This window comes from Mytilus edulis, chromosome 1, assembly GCF_963676685.1.
Source record: "Mytilus edulis chromosome 1, xbMytEdul2.2, whole genome shotgun sequence".
NCBI classification, from domain to species: Eukaryota; Metazoa; Mollusca; class Bivalvia; order Mytilida; family Mytilidae; genus Mytilus; species Mytilus edulis.
In genome coordinates, this window is record NC_092344.1 from 33,566,824 (window position 1) to 33,587,401 (window position 20,578).

General features: G+C 30.9%; 2 protein-coding genes across 6 annotated transcripts in view; one reads left to right on the forward strand and one right to left on the reverse strand.

Moving 5' to 3' along the window:
• Positions 1–264: 264 nt before the first annotated feature.
• On the reverse strand, positions 265–17,857 carry LOC139481351 (DEP domain-containing protein 1A-like). Of its 2 annotated transcripts, none has more exons than XM_071264641.1 (12): positions 17,590–17,857; positions 15,156–15,313; positions 14,413–14,523; positions 13,085–13,306; positions 12,490–12,620; positions 11,636–11,683; positions 10,255–10,395; positions 8,111–9,277; positions 7,527–7,693; positions 6,077–6,253; positions 2,354–2,479; positions 265–837 (listed from the first exon to the last, which is right to left on the reverse strand). In XM_071264641.1, exons 1-12 carry the CDS (start codon positions 17,722–17,724, stop codon positions 694–696), a joined length of 2,727 nt encoding a protein of 908 aa, XP_071120742.1. In that variant the 5' UTR covers positions 17,725–17,857; the 3' UTR covers positions 265–693. The 2 variants fall into 2 exon arrangements, with proteins under 2 accessions (XP_071120742.1, XP_071120731.1); XM_071264630.1 differs by having other exon boundaries at positions 2,354–2,527.
• The window catches only part of LOC139481369 (oxysterol-binding protein-related protein 9-like), a 42,487-nt gene continuing 39,721 nt past the window's right edge, over positions 17,813–20,578 (forward strand). For all 4 annotated transcript variants that reach the window (XM_071264672.1, XM_071264679.1, XM_071264689.1 and 1 more), the window contains exons 1-2: positions 17,813–17,965; positions 20,068–20,118. In XM_071264672.1, the coding sequence (XP_071120773.1) occupies positions 17,849–17,965; positions 20,068–20,118 (168 nt within the window). In that variant the 5' untranslated portion in view covers positions 17,813–17,848. The remainder of the gene's footprint in view (positions 17,966–20,067; positions 20,119–20,578) is intronic.

Consider the following 20,578-nt stretch of genomic DNA (forward strand, 5'->3'; position numbering starts at 1 on the left):
TTTTTCAAGTAGTCACTGAACCATGAAAATGAGGTCAAGGACATAGGACATGTGACTGACGGAAACTTCGTATCATGAGGCCTCCATATACAAAGTATGAAGCATCCAGGTTTTCTACCTTCTAAAATATAAAGCTTTTAAGAAGTTAGCTAACACCGCTGCCGCCGCCAGATCACTATCCCTATGTCGAGCTTTCTGCAACTAAAGTCGCAGGCTCAACAAAAATTAATTAATCATGGCAAAAAATATAATATGATCCATTTTAAATTAATTTTTTAGCTCAAATTTTGATTAGCGCTTATCAAATTTATCTACAACATACATGACATACAGAGAAATCACATTGATGGATTTAGGTGGTTAACATAGGTAAAGGGCACATAACTCTTCTCATAACATTAAATAAATTTTACCGCACTAGAGTAAATAACACATTTCATTTCTGTTTCCCTTGAATGCTTAAAAAACACTGATGAAACTGGCTATAACAAACACATTATTGATTTACAGATCTATCCCCTTTAATCTCATAATATTGTCAGTTGATCGGGATATACAGTAATAAATGCACAGATTAAATTCTGCATTGATTCATTACACTTATGTAAACTAAAAATGATTTTTAAAACCCTGATTAAGGACTGCACATTTAAAACTAGCACCATTATATTGTAAGCAGTTCCTGATCAAAGACTAAATTCTAAGTCCTCTAAGTTTTGTCATCAATGGTCTGATCAGCAGAGGCTGTTTTATCTTAGGTTTATCTTCTTTGACGTCTTTCTTCTGTTCGAATGTGGCAAACTTCTTAGCAAAAATATCAGGGTATGTCTTCTCAAACTGAAATTATATCAAGAAATGCAGTGAATTCCCTTTTGATTACTAAACTTTGATAATTGATATATTAAGTTTACTTGAAAAATCATTAAAAGATCCCAATCAAGGGTTCTAATTAAGTGGAGTTGATACATTCTAGACTCATGTATATCTGTCTGGACTAGTCATTTTCTAAAATTTCATTCCAAAAAAAAAAAGTTTTTGTACACAATACAATAATTTCTGGACCTATGGCCTGTCTAGCTATGAAAATATGGACAGTCAAACAAAACATAGCCCGTAAGATATGTAAAACTTAATCCTGATGTTCTTATAACACCACTTTGAAGGCTAAATAAGTCATCAGCTGTCTAAAAATTATTTGTTTTATACAAAAACTTTCATATTTAAAAAATCCACCATGGCCAAAATGTGAAACTCCTAACTGAGTATTGATACCTAAGCCTGTCAAATTATATATTCAGCATATTAAATTTTAGTGTATTAAAAATACCTAATCAAACGTTAACTTGTACTTGAAATAAAGTACAGTTAACTCTTGTTGTCTCGAACTCGTTTGACTCGAAATTTCGGATGAGTCGAAGTTTTCACGTGGTCCCGAACTTTATTCCATACAAAAGTATGTAATTCGACTCCTGATGAGTCGAAATTGGATGAGTCGAAATCTACGGTCCCAAGGTTAACAAAAGCATTCAAAATTCATTTTTTTATCTCGAACTAATACACATATGTCAAAACATGACCTGAGGGATTTAAATGGATTGAAGAGTTAATCTGACAATACACGTGTAATTAAATTTCCGGTCATTGACCACTGTATTGATTAATGACATGCTATTTCCATGAGTGTTTACCTAAGATTATCTTTTGTAGAATTTTGATAAATAATTAGTGATACATTGTTAATGTTCATGAAAAAGTATTTAAAATGTTTACAAAACAATTAATTTGTGATTTACACTAATGAGCTTGGGTGTGTATAAAGTGAGGATTATGGCTTCCGTTGATGATCACCTAAAAACTACTCAAACGGCGTCTTTGATCTTGTTATATTTTCTTTTGAAAAGAAAGAGTGAGATAAAACAAAATGAATAGAAATCAAAATTTTCTTAAATCTTTTGTATCCTAGAATAAACAATTTTGTCAGCTATAACCGACCTGAATAACGAAACTATCGATTGGAATTTACACTCTTGGAAAAGCTGTAGGATTTTTTTTTAATTGAAACAATTGAATAAGTAAAAATAATGTCATTATAATAATAAAAGACTGTGACATACAAATACATCGATCTGATACTAGAATATCGATCCCCTTGCCATATTCACCCGGATTTATTTTAGCTTTACCAAGCTAAGCAAGAGTTGTGTCCCTTAGATTGTCGAACTTCCGGTGTTCGTTTGAGTCGAACTACGTGTATCTCGAAATATTTCTCTGGTCTGGCTGACTTCGACATAACGAAAGTCGACTGTAACTGTATTTTATTAATAAATTCCACCTTTTTATTAAAGTTTTCTACCTTTTTCAGTCTTTGTTTCCTCCTGGCAGCTGACATTGTCCTATCATTGATAATTTCTTCTAATAAGTCTTCTAAAGCCTTCTGGGAACTGCTCATTCTCTGGACCTCGTAATCCTCTTTGCTCACCTGTTTGCAATAATTGAATGACGAAAATACGTCACGTGAGTACACAATCTGAAAATTAAGTTACTACACTTGAAGGAAGCAAAGAAGCTGTGAAAACATGCATGCCACTTAAAGCAAGTCTCTTACTCTTACTTTTACTTACTCTTCTCAAAAACAATAGAGAAACACTCAACTCTAATATACTGTGAATTCATTTATATTCGCTGGATACCAATTTCCGTGGGTTTAGTGGGTACAAGTGAACCAAGAAATCAAATGTTCAAAGAAATACATATTTCTAAAAGGCTTAATATACAAAGATTGTCAAAACCACGAAATCAAATACCCACGAATATGCAAGTTTTCAGCAATCCATGAAAATTGAAACCCACAAGAATAAATTAATCCACAGTATACCATACAAAGATCCAATTAAAATACCAGCCAATCATACTAAAATACTGAACATTATATATCTTAGAAATTTCTATCAGAAAAATACATGATAACCAATCTTATGTGCAGCAATCATATCACTTTAAAATTGTCCTATCAAAATATTTTTTTATTCAACCAACGGATTTCAATACAAACAGTTCTGCTGCAGGTGAATTAAAAAAAAAGAAGGAAAGTTAACAGTGACAAGTGAAACCTTGTTGGGCTGCTGCCTAATTGACATGTATTCTTATTTCCCTTTTATTCATATTTTACTGAGAGTTTGATACTATTAAGTTGATCCTAGATGCAATTATAAGTATTCCTATGCTTTAAGTATTCATAGCCTCAGAATGTTCATTTCAACAAAAGCTCAGCTTTTAACCATAATATTTTACAACTGGATTGTTTGATTTTGATCAAATTTACCACCCCAATGTTCCTTTGAAGGAATAAAATTATAAGAGATCTGTGCAAATAAATTAGGGATCTATAGTAGAAATAAATAATGAACAAGTACAAAGAATACTCTGTACTAATTCAGTAAGAAAAGGGGAGGGGTATTCAAAAATTTGAGAAATATTGAATTTTATCAAAATAAATGGAGAATGTGTCCATGGTTCACAGATACCCCTGCCTGCAAATATGCTTAAGTATATTTCAACCTTCAGATGCCAAATTCCTATAGTTACATTGTGTTTAAGTTTAATTACATTTGGTTGAGGCAAACTAAAATTAGAGAACACACTGATAGATTTAGCAATTTTGCGATTAAACATGTTAAAAAACTCAAGAACCATAAAAGTGACTACCATTACACACAATTTCAAACTAGATATGTACTTTGTGGTAATTAGGGTTGTGTATAAGCTTAATACAATTTAAAAGAGGCAAGCTAAAGTCAGATAAAGGAAACGAAAAATTTCAGCAATTTTTATGTTTATAAATACATATGGCTCATGAACAGTTAAAGTGATGACAATTCTGAACTTGATCTGTGTTTTGTGGTAATAAGCATTGATTAAGATTATAACATTTGGTTGAGAGAAACCTAATTCATCAATTTTCATAATAATAAAGGAGCATAACTAATAAACAGTATGTTTTGATATCATATTCTTTTTTCAGAAAAGTTAAGTTTTTCTATTGAACCCTACATTTATTCTTAGCTTTGAACTTTTGACTAAAAAATCAATAGGCATCTTCCCCTTCCCTACGTTCATATTTCAACTGTATATGTTTCATTTTAATTAAGGAAGGGAAACTTTGGTTACCATTAGAAAACCAGTTTATTTTTTCTTCTATTTTCTAAGTAACAGTGACCTTATCTTAGAAATGATTACAGACTTTAAATCCAATTAAAATCAATGAAGTTTAAAATATTTCAGAGTGACTACCTTTTGCAGAAGGTTGTAATATTCCCAAATAGGGTATCTAGTTATGTAATAGAAGGTCTTTATTAATATAAACCAAAATTTAACTTTAAAAATTGAATCATCAAAATGAAATAAATGTGGGTCAGTCTGATCTACTTTAAATTGTTGCCATTCTTTTTAATAAGACACTGTCATACTGACCATTGTGCAACCTTACACAAGTTTAAATCATTTTAGGTCACTTTGTATGGCAATGATCAGATTTCAACTTAATCAAAGTCAATATGCATAAAAATATGTCAATGTGCCCTACTTTTTATAGCTGCTTTACTCCCTAGGAATTCTTTTAATTTGTCTGAAGGTTAATTTGTATTCAAAAACTGTAACTCTGATGTAAAACTTAGTAAAAGTTAGATACTTCAACCACTGATTTAGGAATATCGGTCATGTGACTTTCATCTTATGGCACATGTTCAGCCTCTACTAGATGTAACTGCACACCAATTAATAGTGTTGTATGATTATCAGATTTCGAGAAATGGTTGGTGACAAAACAAGGGAAATAATTATCACAGGTACTCCAATGAACCCATGAACTTTGCTGCAGCAAACTAAAGAAGCTAAGCAAACAAAATTTGAATGAATTTTCAACTAGCAAGTCCAGTTAATTGTCTTTGAAAATCATACCAATCTCCATAAAAAGTTGTACAGAATTTTCTATAAATTGGTTATTGACAAGAATAGAAAATTTGACTTTGATACCAATATAAGAGACTTGCTTTAAATTTTTGTCCAGAATCAGATAAATAATATGTTTTGTAAACTTAACAAATGACGTTTAAACAATTGAAAACATAATTCAGATATAATCTTGTTAATTTATGGTTGTCAATTAATAAAAGCGCCAAAAAAGAAATTTCTCTTTTATTAGACAAAATATTTTTTTCTGTTATCAAGAACATTTGTAGTTCTATTTACATTGTATTTATCTCATTCTGGGTTTTTCGTGACATGCTCAAATGATAAAATTCATAACAATGTTCTGAAATTTCTAAAAATAGTAACAACTGAAAATAAAATAAAAATATTCATTTACCCATACAAAGTGAACATTTCATTGCATACTAGCAGTGAATAAAAAAGCTTAAGCAGAAAAAAAAAACATTGCCAAAACTAAAATCATCTGAGCATGCTTAGAAAAGAGGAAGCGAAATTGTGAACCCTTAAACATGCCTCTAGCAAAAAGCAAATAAAATTTAAAGAATAACTAACATACAGGAAATAGGTAAGGATAACATGCGAATCATGCAAGACTAAATAAATTTCAACACTAAAACTAACAGAGTATATTAATATACAAGCATTTCACAATATAAACAATATCTATTATTGTAAAGTTGTCTATTTGACAGAAGCATATTTTCATCATATAGTGCAATATTGTTTTAAAATCATGACATCATATCTAATATTTAACCGTTTGCCATTCATGGGTATAAATAATGCTGATTACTTCATTGTTACATTTCAGTGTGAATCTAAAAGATGTTTAATAATAGGAGCTATTTAGTTTATTAAGTTAAGAATAGTGACACAATATTTAAATTCTGAAATTCAAAACATGCTTCATGCAATAAATTATTGAGCCTATGAACCATATTTTACATGAACAAGACTTTATTTTTATTTTATACTAAGTGTATAGAAAGCAATATATGTATATTGGTATACTGATCATGCTGACCATGTCATATATAATTTGCAGATTATAGGAGCTAGGTATGGTGATTACAAATGAAGGTCATACCTGTGTTTTTGTCATATTAGCTAATTTTTCTTCCACTGCTGATTTTAAATCTTTTGGCACTAACATAATGTCTACACCATGGTCTATTAAGAATGAGACAATTCTCATTACCAATAAGTCTTCCATGTCAGCCTCATCCTGACAACTCAAAATAGATCGGTAAAATGTCTCTAGTAACTGCAATATAAGCCATATATAATGTCATAGAGAGGCCAGGCCTTATTATTGACAAGGCATATATTGTCATTTAAGCATGTTATTGGACAAAGCTACTTGAGACAAACATTTTGAGCTATTAATTTTCTTAATCGGACATACGGTTCAAAAGTTATGGGTGTTCAAAATTTCCAATTCATCCCCCCTTTTTTATCCAAGATGGCCGCCATTTAATAGACAATGAAGTCCCTTTTGGAAGGTTAATAATGATCCACATTGACATATATCAACCACATATTGCTCATTTTCAGACAGTGTATACCACATTCTATAAAAGTACAGTTTAGAGTAGTCCATAATTTGCTCTCAAAAAATTTAAATGCTGCACAAATTACCATAAAGTGCTGTTTTCTGTCTTGCATAATTGGATTGATTTTCAATTTCAAGAAGATAAATATCAAAATATAAATCATCACAAAAATTTTACCAATTGAATTTCTTGGTATATGAATACAACAAAAAAGTTTTAAAAATCACTTTTTATGCCCCATTTATGGGCATCATGTTTTCTGGTCTGTGGATTAATCTGTTTGTTCGTTCATCCATTCATCCGTCTGTCCCGCTTCAGATTAAATTTTTTGGTCGAGGTAGTTTTTGATGAAGTTGAAGTTCAATCAACTTGAAACCTTAAACACATGTTCCTTATGATATGGTCTTTCCAATTTTAATGCCAAATTTGAGTTCTTTCCCCATTTACACGGTCCAATGAACATAGAAAATGAAAGTACAGATGGGGCATCCATGTAATGAGGACACATTCTTGTTTTTAATTGTTGCACATTTTACCATGCCTAAGACTTGAACAGGTTTAGGTTTTGCTCTTTGTTGAAAGCAGTACAGTATTCTGTAGTTGTTTTCACCCTCATCCTTAAGTATCTGGTAGACTTTTGTCAAATTGGTATTCATACCACATCTCCTTTTTTATCTTACTGTATAGAAAAGATGAAGTGAGATTGTGTGTTTAAGTGTAAGAATAATACATCCAAAAAGCACACAATTTGCACATTTAAAATGTAAAATCTAGAACTGAATACATCACTATTTATTTTTTCTAATATATATCAGGCAATCACATTTCTGGAGTAAGATTTTTTTTAAATATTGAAATTATCTCCCCTTCTTTTTTTAAGAATTCAAATCTCACCATTAGAATGAATTCATTTGTGAACTGCATGAGATTTCAAAATGTTTTTGCCCATTCTTCCCTAATATTCATCATTAACAGAAAATTTACCAAGGTTCTTGTATTCTGTTCACTATCTAACTGTAGTTTTGTATTATTAAACATCTTGTTCATCAGCTTTAGTAGTAGGTGTAATTTTCTTCTGTTCGGTGGCGGTACCAACAAGAACACCAACTGTAAGGATTTTTTTATTCTTTCTATGATGTTCTCAACTTGTCCTAAAAATTAAACAATTTTTATACTAATACATTTATACATTAAAAAAAAAAATCATTTTTCATAATAAACATGATAATATCAAAAGTCAAATACATGAAATTATTAATAGTCTATTTTAGCATTACAATATTTGTTTCAACTATCTTTCTGTAAATTTGATTGGTAAAGTGTCGATATTTTAATAATTCTACTGATAGACATTTTAAAACCTTTTTTTATTAACAATCAAAAAAATAAAAATTGTCAAGTTGAAAATAAAGCCTTGTGACAAAATTCATTCATTTCAGCAACTGTTTACCATGTTTACTGGAACATGTTTTATTTTCACTTTCTAACTACTTTATGAATCGTATTTACTGCAGATATTTGATTTGATTTTTCTATTTTTTAATAGTCATGACTGTTTTAATACATACCTGCATCACTACAAGCTCGTCTAAGATTTGTTTTAGATTCAGCATGCATCAAATCAGACAAACTCAAACTACGACCAGTTAAAGATTCTTTGCTAGCCATCCGATGTAACTTGTCTGTACAACTGTTCAAAGAACCTTGACTTTGTAAATCTAACTGACTATTCTGACACTTATTCAGAGCTCCTTGACTAGGTCTTCTATTTAATGTCTGACTACCATGACTACACATATTATCTAACGACCTCCTGCCTTTCATTCTCCCCAATGTTTGAGTGCCGGTATACGTCTGATGATTTAAACCATGCTGACATTCCTCATCCTCAAAAGACAATGCTCTCAGCATATGTAAAGCCTGACTTGAAATAGATCGGTTCAATAATTTACGTGATGCTCTACCATCAATGACAGGCTTATAACCATCAGGAAACAGTGAATGGTAGGCTGGTGGACTGACATATTCAGGAGCTGGACGATTTATCTCAGACTGACTAGATGAGTCACTGTAACTCCTTCTCGCAGGAAGATAATGCTTATTTTTTGTATATTGGTTTGATTTAATACTTTCAGGTTTATTATTACAGTGTGGTGGATTGTTTTCTGAACTACTTTGCCGTCTATATTTATCTATTGCATTTTTACAAGGCTCAGATTTTTTCTTGCGCATAGATCTCACATGGGCAAAGTTTATATCATAAGAATCATAACAATGTTCTGAATTAGATACATAAGGTGGAACCTCTTGTGCTGATTTAAAATGGGTTTCTATTGGTGTTTTTGACAATTCTTCTGGTCCATTGGTATACCCATATTCAGTCTGAACACCACCTTTATTTAAGTAAACTCTCGTTACTGTTCTATTTTCTGGTCCAAATGCGGTTTCATATTTGGCAGCTACTGGTGTAGTGAGGCTAGATGTACTTTTTCTACGTTTTTGTTCAAAAACATGATCAGGGTAAATTGGTGATAGTTCTAGTACAGATGTACTTGATACTCGTGGTAAACCATTACCAGACTTGACATCAGGAGTACTTCCAACACTGGTTAAATCCATTAATAGATTTTCCACAGATTCAAAAGAAGATATACTTCTTTGATTTGGTGAATGCATCTCTTCTGGAATGTCAGATTCATTATCACAGTCTTCTTGTATTAATCCTTCTGCAGTCACTGAAAATAGAGAAAATATAGACACTTTATCATCAAATAATGAATCACTCAATGACCAAACTAAAATTGGTGTAAAAATTGTTTGCTCAAATTTTTCAAACTCATTTTCAAAAATAGGTACCTTGATGTACATGTATAGATGTAGATATTTGGATAATTTCAAAATAGACCTCTTGTACTCTTGTCTCTTCATACATTTATTCAAAATATCATTATCGAACCAAAATAAATAATGAAACATCATGCATTTTTTGTGAAGCATGCAGTATGACAAAAAATAACATACTGGCATGGATGAGGGTGGTTATTGTTCTAAAAAAATTAGTTTCTTGAATTAATCTCATGAATCTCTTTTCTGTTAGTAGTTATTTAATCTTATTATACTTCACGTTAAAATGACATGTTTTGATTGGCTAATACGAGGGTGTTAATTTACTCTATCACATGGCTAAGAATGTGACAATTTTTTTAAATATTACCCTCTCGTCCAGACCAATTAAAAATCGATAATTCAATGGACAATGAATTCAACTGACATCAAGTAATTAAAAACAATGTTTTTAAAAGTTCTACGTTTTGGCTTAGATTGACTGTCAAAATAAAAAATTAAACATCTTGCTTAACTTTTTTTTTTCTTCTAATACCTGTAATGCTGTTATACATGTATGTGACGTCATAGAAAATACTTTTAAAATGAAATTAGCCTGTAAAAGACAATAATGATAGGACATTCAGTATAATAAATTAAATAACACATATCTGAGAGGGTGATAGAGCAGATTGGTACCCCTTGAAAAAGCATTGTCAATCTTGGCTTCGCCGCGGTTGACAATATTTTCTCGGGGTAACAATCTGCTCTATCACCCTCTCAGCTACATGTATGTGTTATTTATATAATATCACCCTCACCAACATCACCAAAGGGTAGTATGTTTATAATAAGTGTTATCAAATCCTAGAAATATTTTTTCTCTTACCAAATACATTGAGTATTACTTCATACATCTCGTATGTTAAAAGTGGTTCTGAAAGTCCACAGAAATAATCTCTAACTACACGAAATACATCTTTCTCAAATCCTGGGTAACTTGGTAAGTTATCATCAACTTTCTCAGGCCCTGAAACATGTATGTAACTCAATCAGTGACATTATATGTAAAGTTTTTATTATTGTAACTTTATTTGATGTTTAGTTTGTCATTGATTTTTTTATTGTGTTGTTACTTACTAAGTAAATACACAAATATGATCTGTTGGTTACAGTACAACTAATCCAAGAATTCAAATATAGAATATACATGTATTATATGATTGATCGATTAACACATAAAGTAACAAATTTGCATCACCAATGAGTTATTGTCTGTGTTGTTCACTCATGAGTTGAATATTTTTTATATCTTGAATTGTTTTTTTTTTTTTATCCAGCAAGGACTTTTTATTGTTTCTCTAAGGTAAATGAAAGCCTGATTGAACACCTAAAATAGACACATTTTTGTGTCACTAGCAAGCATTAGAGAAATTTGTAAAATTTGTTTCATATATACTTATTAGCAGTATTTTTAAGTGTATGTCTATATTTTGCATATTTTAAAATCATGTTCAAAAATCTAAATTTTCTGAAACAGCAATTTTTATATCGATTGTTCAATGATTTTTTTTAAGTTGGTGGTTTCTTCAACACCTGCCATAATGGCAATTTCATATATGTTGGTTAATTTGACATCTTTCAAAAGCTGAGAATAATATAGTGCTTGCAAATAATTGAAAAAATAGCATTTCCTGAATCCACGAATATTTACTATAGTAAATGGAAATAAGATAATATATATAAACATGATAAACATTCAATGTGTGTTCACTTGTTTTTGTTAATATGGCTTTCAATGTTGTGATGTTACACTATTGTTTCAGGTATGGTGAAGGTTGGCATCTATTAATATGTTTAAACCCTTGCATTAAAATGTTTTGCACCTGTCACAAGTCAGGAACCTGATTAGTTTATAGTTTAAACATATTTATTTATAGTGGATTGGGAAACAAATTTTGCAACTTATATTAATCCCTTTCCACTTTGCGGGTGTGAGTGCTGCCTTGTAGCGGCATTAGCCTGCTCTTTTTCGAAGTTCAGTGGTTGTATTTGTTGATGTGCATGATGTGGTTCATAAGTGTTTCTCTATGTTTATATAAATTAGACTGTTTGTTTTCCTCTTTGAATGGTTTTACACTAGTGATTTTTGCGGCCCTTTATAGTTTGCTGTTCTGAGTGAGCCAAGGTTTTTGAAAAAGATTGTGAAACAAACAAAAATAGAATAAATACATGTACATTGTAATTATTGTGTATTTTAATATACTTACAGTGGGCCAAACATTTCATTGCAGACAAGGCCCAATGTGGAAGCTGATCTACAATAAACCAAAATTTAAATTAAAGCATGTTTAAAAGATATGATCATATAAATAAAAGAATTTTTGTTAGCTTTTGCTTCACTGACAATTAGCACTTTGCAATTTTAAAATGTTTTGACATGATTAAGTTGTTTTGATTAATTCTGTAACATATATATTTTGGTTAATAAGTTATTTTACCAGTAACAACAAATGACATTCCTGTGAAGTTTTTGAAGACTTTAGGGTCAGCATTCAAACTGACATATAATGTAAAGAGCAGAATTATATTAAAATAAAGATAAACTTGTGTGGCTATCATGGCTATAAACCCTATGAACAGAGGGCATATTTATCCTGTTGTAAATTTTAGTAAATGTGAATTTCATGTCATACATCATAATGAGGTGATTATGAACAAGAATGTGTCCCAAGTACACGGATGCCCCATCTGCACTATCATTTTCTATGTTCAGTGGACCATGAAAATGGGATAAAATCTCTAATTTGGCATTAAAATTAGAAAGAGCATATCATAGGGAACATGTTTATTAAGTTTCAAATTGATTGGACTTCAACTTCATCAAAAACTACCTCGACCAAAAACTTTAACCTGAAGTGGGACGAACGGACGGACGGATGCACAGACCAGAAAACATAATGCCCATAAATGGGGCATAAAAAAGGTTTTCTTTTTGAAATAACATCATATCCTTCATACATGTCATACATGTTACCTGGATCATATAAAAAATAAATATCTATAAATGTAAATCTGTAATGTGTGTATCTGACAAAATGTATGAAACTGTAAATAAACTTGCCTTTTGGTTCAATGTTTGTGACAATTCCACTTTTGTTGATATATAAATAGTTATGCATCACATGTTTGCCATTGACAAAATTACTGTCTAAAATTTCAGACATGTCTTCTATCCCCAGAACTTCCTGCAACCTGTAAAGCAACAAATAAAGATTAGAAGTAAAAACTATTGCAGGGAAAAATGTATGGGAGAGTTTGGCAGCACATATGGTTTTTTTTCTGTGTGTAATATAAATGGAAGCAGATACAATTCAGTTACAAATGATAAAAAAAATTATGGGTGATGGAGTAAACAAAAGTGTTAAAGCCTTAACTGAAATTCAACAGGGTATTTACATATAGTTAAACAAGAAGAGATATTTAAATATATGTTTTTGAACATTCACACCATTTTATAAATTTGAAAATTTCAAGAAATTTCAAGAAAAACTTACAGAAACCTGAAATTGATGTTTGAAGTAGAACTTACTTATCAGTTCAGTTATCAATTATGAAAATAAGGGATACAAACCTTAAAGTTCATTTTCATTGCTCCAAAAAAAAATGTTACCATGAATTTCTTATTTTAGTTGTTTAATCTGAGAGTGTAAGTCTACCTGTCAAGAGTCATGTTCTTCCATGCATCCTCAACATCAGCAGCATTCAGTTGTTTGGCTACGAGGTGACAATCTGGTAAAACTTTAATTGGTGACATCTGTGCTGGCTTTTCATGATCAAGGTCCAGGGTTATTGGTCCCTGGTCCTTATTGATCAAATCATGCCTGTTTGTAAGTGGTGTGCGAGCGTGAACTTGTCGATGAGGTGATGCATGCACAAATCTACAAAACCATATTCTAACATAAAAACATGCTTTAGTCTTCAAAATAGAACAAACATCCACCTAATTATAACATTATCGAGGGAGAGGAAGTCACTAATGAGGTTATAATTTGTGTCCATTCCCTTTTGCTACTTTTGCAAATAAAATATGTTCTAAGCAGTCATTGAGGGGGTACTACTTGTACAAGTAATTTTTATTTACTTGAAGAAGTAAATTTAAAAAACTTATATAAGTAAATTTGTAGGATACTTATACAAGTGAATTTTATTTACTTGCATAGGTTAAAGAAGAATTGGCTTAGTTATGTCCCTGAGATATTAAGATTTTTTTTACTTATATAAGTGAAAAATCATTCAGATTTTTTGACTTATATAAGTGAAAAAGTCATTTTATCTTCTTTTGTTAAATTCTTAGGATTTCTTTGCTCTAATAGAATTTTAAATTGTCTGCCCTTTGCAGATATCTTTACTAATCATTTAAGTGTAATTTTATGGAAAATGAAAATCCTATTTGTCTGTTATCTTCAGAACACTAGTCATTTACAAGCCCCAAGGAGCAATTTTTGAAGGCTTTAAGATCTTTGCGCAATCAGGTTTTTTGTTGAATTAATGAGATGAAGTAAATTTTTGAGAAAATTAAGGGGAGATTATTCAAACATTATAATTAACTTATATAAGTGTATTTTTTATTACCTCTTCAAATAAATAAAAATTGCTTGTACAAGTACAAATGTAGTACCCCTGACAGTTACATTACATTTTCTTGGCACAATTTTTTATTTTTCCAACTGGTGGACTGCAGAGGGCAATATACATGTATAAAATCTGCAACTTTAACTAATAAAATATATTTTTTTATCAACAAAGCTAAGAGATTACTCTCTGAAACATACTTTTTTGTGGTAAATACATTTAAAAAAGCCTCTGAGGAACAATACAATGTACATTCTTGTAATGCAAAATTTTGATAAGATAGTATGAAAATTTATGGATTATCTAATACCAATCTTTTCAGAATGATTTCATGAATTTCAGAATGATTTCACGAAAAAAGAAACCTTGTCTTGGAATACAAAAACTCTGATAAACAACAAAAGTGTAAAACCTAAAGAGTCTGTTATTGTCACAAACATCTGCTCTGTTGTGTTTTCCTCCCCTTATATCTTCAACAACTCTGGCTCGGTGTAGTTTCTGCAACAACTGTATGGTTTGTGATCTACAAACATACAGAACAGAAATATATACATGTATACATAATCAGTCCATTCAATAACAGGATTCAAAACTGATTAATGATTTGTTGGTTTTTAGAATTAAAAAAAGATACAGACATTATCTATTCTGTATTAAGGGGAATATAGAAAGCTGGACCAATACTTCAGAAGAAGTACATCATAAAGAACAGACGAAATGGGGTGTTAAAATATAAGAATAGAATAGTCATGATAGTGTAAAAAAGTACAAAGAAAAGAGAAAACTAATGCAGAATGGAGGGACCACCTATCCAGGCCCTCATAGATAAATGTGTTAAAGAGTAATACTATGAACTGTCACTATCCAGGCCCTAATAGATAAATCTGTTAAAGAGTATATTGTACTACACTGTATGAACTGTCACTAGATCATCTGTGACACAATACTATTGTGTCACAGATTATACATAACACCATGATGTTTTGACAGCTCTTTGATCTGAAGTGTGCCATTTATAAACCAATTAACTAGATTGAATGATAACAATCTGTTAATTGATTGACCTATTACACTATAGGTACAAGATCAATTACCTGACACACTTATTTTATTACAATTACCAACCAATTTCACAGTTCAGGTGTCATTACTCACCTGGTAACATCTGCACCAAAATTTTTATTAGATTTTAGATAATCATGTAGCCAATCAACTGCCTCAGATGATGAAAAGCAATTATCATAGGTCTTCATATATCTCCTGTGTCTACCCAGAGGCATGCCATTTCTAAAGGTCACAATTACTTCATTCCACTAAAAAAAACATTAAAAATTAAAATTAACAAAAGAATATTACATTTAATTTGAACATAATCATAGTAATGGGCACTTAAGCTTTTAAATATTTAAAAATATGTTCTACAACTAGTGTGATTCATGCAATTTAATTTAGCTTCAAGGAAAATTTCCCCAAACGAAATCAGATTTCTTGATTTCATACATGTCATGCAAAAGGAAATGAAAATAATGAATACTGTATATGACATAAAGCAATATTAATAGACTTATTAAATAAAACTTAAATTAGTTTTTTTTGTCATAGAGTAATGTAGAGGAAAGTGTGATGAAAACCTAGGTTTGTAAAATAAGACAGAAGAAATTAATAATACCCTCCCACTCCCCAAAAAACATCCATGAAAATGAATGATTATACATGTAACAAAAATTAATATTCAAAACTCTCCAAAGATTACCCTAGCTACATAAGCATAAAGAAATTGTGTTTTTTTTAAGGATCACTCTAATTTGTCAATTTGGAAACATAATATTTATAAATATACATTATTGTGTGTCTTTTCTTTCCTCTTCATCATGTTCATTGTAATCATAGATTACATTGTTTAAATCATTGTAATCATTTGTTCCAAATTTAAGTTGATTATTCTGCCTGTAATGGGCATCTTAAATTGTCAATTAAATATATATTTGATTTGATTTTGGTCTGAGTTTCTCTATCTGTGGGAATAAACATCCCTGTAAGGGGTTCCTGTCTTGATGTATGGAATGTTTAAAAGCATTGCAGTCCAATCTGGCTGTGAATGGGGGCTTCAAATCTTCTTCTTCTTCCAGGTAAGAAAACGGATTCAATGCTGAATTTTAATGGTTCCGCGTGAAAATATATCTGCCATGGCAGGCAATGGCAAACTATAATCTTCAATTAAAACAGTACACTCTCAGTCTGTGCCAAATTGTTTTAGGGTTTGTCTGGCCAAAAAAGAAATTTGAACTTTTCTACTATAAATATTTATTTTCAACCAATTGCAAAAAATCTTCTGTTTGACCGATTTTTTTCTTTCTGACATTTTGTCAGTCAGACAGTATGGGATACACCGCTAACTCTTGCATTTCGACAACTCTCTATTAAAGTGTCTATAGTTCTTGCAAGTTGAAGTTGTCTATATATATATATATACAACTACCATGCATTTTTCAGTGACAGTGAGAGCATGGTAGACAAAATTTTCTGCCCAGCATTAGGTACAAAACTGTATTTAAATTTTACGTTAATAATTTATGATGTTCACATATACTGAATATGATTAAAATATTTGCCTCTGGATGTTAAAATTTAACAACCAACAGTCTCAATCATAGGCACTTGTTTCTATCCATGGGAAGACCCCCTATCAACGTATATTTAAATATACATTGATAGTGGGTCTTCCCATGGATAGAAACAAGTGCCTGCGGTCTCAATTTACATTTGCTAATATATATATATAATGATAATAATATAATGATATTAATTCAAATAATTTGAATGAAAATTTTACCAAAATGTTAAATCCTATGTCTGAAAAGGAATTAAAATCTATTTGTATGTATATTGAAGAAGCTCTTGATTTGAGAGACCACCATACCGTTTCACACGATAATAATCTTTTACATTAGTTTGTGCATATGCATATATATATATATATAAATCTTATATTGTGTGTTTTAAGTAAATATATGAAAATCTAGAATAATACTGAAATATAAGTTTATGGTATCAATATCAGTTTATAATGTATTTGTATACATAGAATTGGCTCATGACTTGTTACATGAATCTTTATAATAATTTTCATTTATGTGTTGTTTTAATATTATAATTGTCTGTATTTGGATCACGCCTCTATTGTGCTCTTTCCAATAAAATATTGAATTGAATTGAATTGAATATATACATTCATTATAAGTCCAAGATTACTCTGACGTCAAACAGCTGTTTCGCCAAACAAGCTGGAGTTGTCAATGTGGAACGTCAGAGTAATATCAGACTATATATTAAAGTAATAAAGAAAAGAGAAAAATATGTTTATTATATATTATACATGTAAAATGTATATGTCAGAGTATGAAAATATTTTAAAATAATACAGTAGTCAACAATTATAAAACCGTATAGAATAGCAAAACACTATATATTATAAGAGCTTCATCTTCATTAGTTTAGGTGCTAGATCTAATGACATTTATGAAACGAAAATATATAACATCAATCCCCCTTTTTTTAGTGTGATTTTACATTATTGTCGTAAACTTACTAATTTAGTGGCTCTGTAAGGTCCTGTGTACGGAACTGATCTGTCTGTAGGACTACTTCTTGAATCCATGTTACTGTGTGGTCGTATCATAGTATCATCGTTAATAAAAGAACAAGCACCTGTCAACAACAACATTCATTTTAAAATTGCCACACAAATCTGATTGGTTAAATTCCGGACCCAAACAGTTTCCTATTCATTATTGGGAAAAAGTCAAAGAGGTTCGAAAAAAAACACTTCCCACTTCCGGTCTAAAAAAATGGCTGGAAGTGGAGTAATCGAGGGTCCTCTCAGCAAATGGACAAATGTGATGAAAGGATGGCAGTATCGATGGTTTGTTTTGGACGAAGCTTCAGGTCTACTGTCATATTACACTGTAAGCGTTATATGAAAACAACCGAAATTAGTGCGTAAATAATCCATAGCAACTAAATATGAAAGTTACCCCTGCATAAAACTTTTTGTTTTTGACAAATATTGATAGGGTTTTGTTGCTTTTTATCTAATCTTTAGTTTTCTGTAAAATAATTTCCTGGAATAAGATTCGCACAACGAGTCTGTTTTCTTTGTAAGTCCGGTTAGGTTCTGCAAGACACCTTATCGCTATTTTGCCATAATTTTTTGGAAATCTGTCCTGGTTACCCAAAAATATGACCTGCTTGAACTATTGACGTAAAACAACAATCGCGTCAGATATTTCGTATAATGATGTTAAGATGTGATGGGAAACTTAGTGATGTCCAGTAATGCCTAATGCAGTAATTGAGGACAATTAGTGATAAGGTCACAGTGTATGTTCCAGTTGATGTACATTGTACATTGTACCTTACTACTAATTCTAATACTTATTCAATCCTCCTTTTCACACTTTCTTCAAGAACAAAATATACTCCCAATCCAGTACTTCAACTTCAATTTGGTTATTTAGTATTTTTTCTCAAACAGACATCTTCTAAAGGACTATTTACAGACATGCATAGCCATGATAGTAGTCTTCTAAAGGACTATTTACAGACATGCATAGCCATGATAGTAGTCTGTAATTTTTAAAAGAATAAAATTATTTACACTGTAAAATTACATTGTATGTGGAAGTAATCAAGTTTAAAATTGAGAAAGGAAATGGGGAATGTGTCAAAGCGACAACAACCCGACCATAGAGAAGACAACAGCCGAAGGCCACCAATGGCTCTTCAATGTTGTGAGAAACTCCCGCACCCGTAGGCGTCCTTCAGCTGGCCCCTTAAAAAATATGTATACTAGTACAGTGATAATGGAGGTCATACTAAACTCTGAATTATACACAAGAAACTAAAATAAAAAATCATACAAGACTAACAAAGGCCAGAGGCTCCTGACTTGGGACTGGCGCAAAATTGCGGCGGGGTTAAACATGTTTATGAGATCTCAACTCTTCCCCTATACCTCTAGCTAATGTAGAAAAGTAAACGCATAACAATACGCACATTAAAATTCAGTTCAAGAGAAGTCGGCGTCCGATGTCAGAAGATGTAACAAAAGAAAATAAATAAAATGACAATAATACATAAATAACAACAGACTACTAGCAGTTAAATGACTTGCCAGCTCCAGACCTCAATTAAACTGATTGAAAGATTATGTCTTCATTATATGAATATCAGGTGCAATCCCTCCTGTTAGGGGTTTAGTATCATACTATCATAAAATATATGAGAAGAACATAACCTGTGTCATGCCAACAACTGTTTTTTTAAATAAATGTGTTTAGTTCCGATGCAAAGACCCTATAAGTGAATCAATATTAAAGCCAAAATATGCAATCTTTAACAGGAGCTTGTATATAATTTAGTATACTACTTTGATTGCCACATTAAATCTGTTGAATTCAGGGACAGCTATCATGATGGATGCATATGATGATTGTTCGTGGAAAGAAAAAGTATTTTTTCAAATTGATTTGAAAAACAGGAAAACACCATTGTATCAGAACAGTTGTTTAGCATGTTTAGAAACATGATTGGTTCCCATACTTTTTTACTATTTCCTCCCTAAAATCTGCCCCTATTCAATTTGGCTGCAAATCTGCAACTACCTTGGAGTGGCTTTTTAAGTTTGTAAGTTTTCATCAACAATCACAGAGTGAAATATGTTTGTGTCTATTATATGTCATGTATGTTATGTACATTTGTTATAAATGTAAAAAGAGAGGAGTAAGTTCAACTTCAAGTAAATGTACAAATGATGTATGTACATGTGTATGTATGCATTAGTTCAATAATTTTGTTAAGGTCATAATAAACAGAAATTTGTTTCATAGGACTTTAAATTTAATTGAAAAGGTTGGAATAACCCCTTTATGCTTCCACAAAGATTTGCCTTGTTTAGGTCATGTTTTATTGCAACCCCTAAAACTCTTAAGATTTAGTAAACAAAATATGCCTTAAACATTTTTTTCAACATGCTTAATTTTTTTTTGTAATTTACATCTATTTACAGTCAAAAGAGAAAATGATGAGAGGCTCAAGAAGAGGATGTGTAAGACTAAAGGTAAAGTATAAAAACAAGTAACAGGAGCTCGTATACAAATTAGTAAACTTGCTGATTGCGTAAATTTTGTTTTAGAGGGCATACAAACAATTCATATCTTTGATGGTCAGTTTCAACAATTAATGATGAAGACAGACATTGTAGGTTGTCTTCTTTTTTTTATCATTTTAAAATTTCCGATTTAATGACCTTTTTGATTTAAAGAATGGAAGCAGTAAAACTTCAATTTAACCTAAATGAATTGATTACACAAGGAGACAGTTTCTTGTAGAAGGGTATGTGTATGAGAAATATGACAATTGTGTTTAAAGTTGCTGGATTTTAACCATCAAAGTTTGTAGATTAAAACACTTCTTAAAGGAGTAAGAATAATTTCCCCTTAATGTGTAACCACCTTTGGACTATGAGGATAGATTAAATGTAACTTAATATTTACAAAAAAATGGAGGCACAGAGAAAA

Coding starts and splice junctions, on each gene's coding strand:
- LOC139481351 (XM_071264630.1), bottom strand. CDS start 17,724: ATGTTGTTGTTGACAGGTGCTTGTTCTTTTATTAACGATGATACTATG. Junction 11,684..12,489: donor CACAAACATTGAACCAAAAG/GCAAGTTTATTT, acceptor GGTTTATTGTAG/ATCAGCTTCCACATTGGGCC. Junction 10,396..11,635: donor AATGAAATGTTTGGCCCACT/GTAAGTATATTA, acceptor TACATGTTTCAG/GGCCTGAGAAAGTTGATGAT.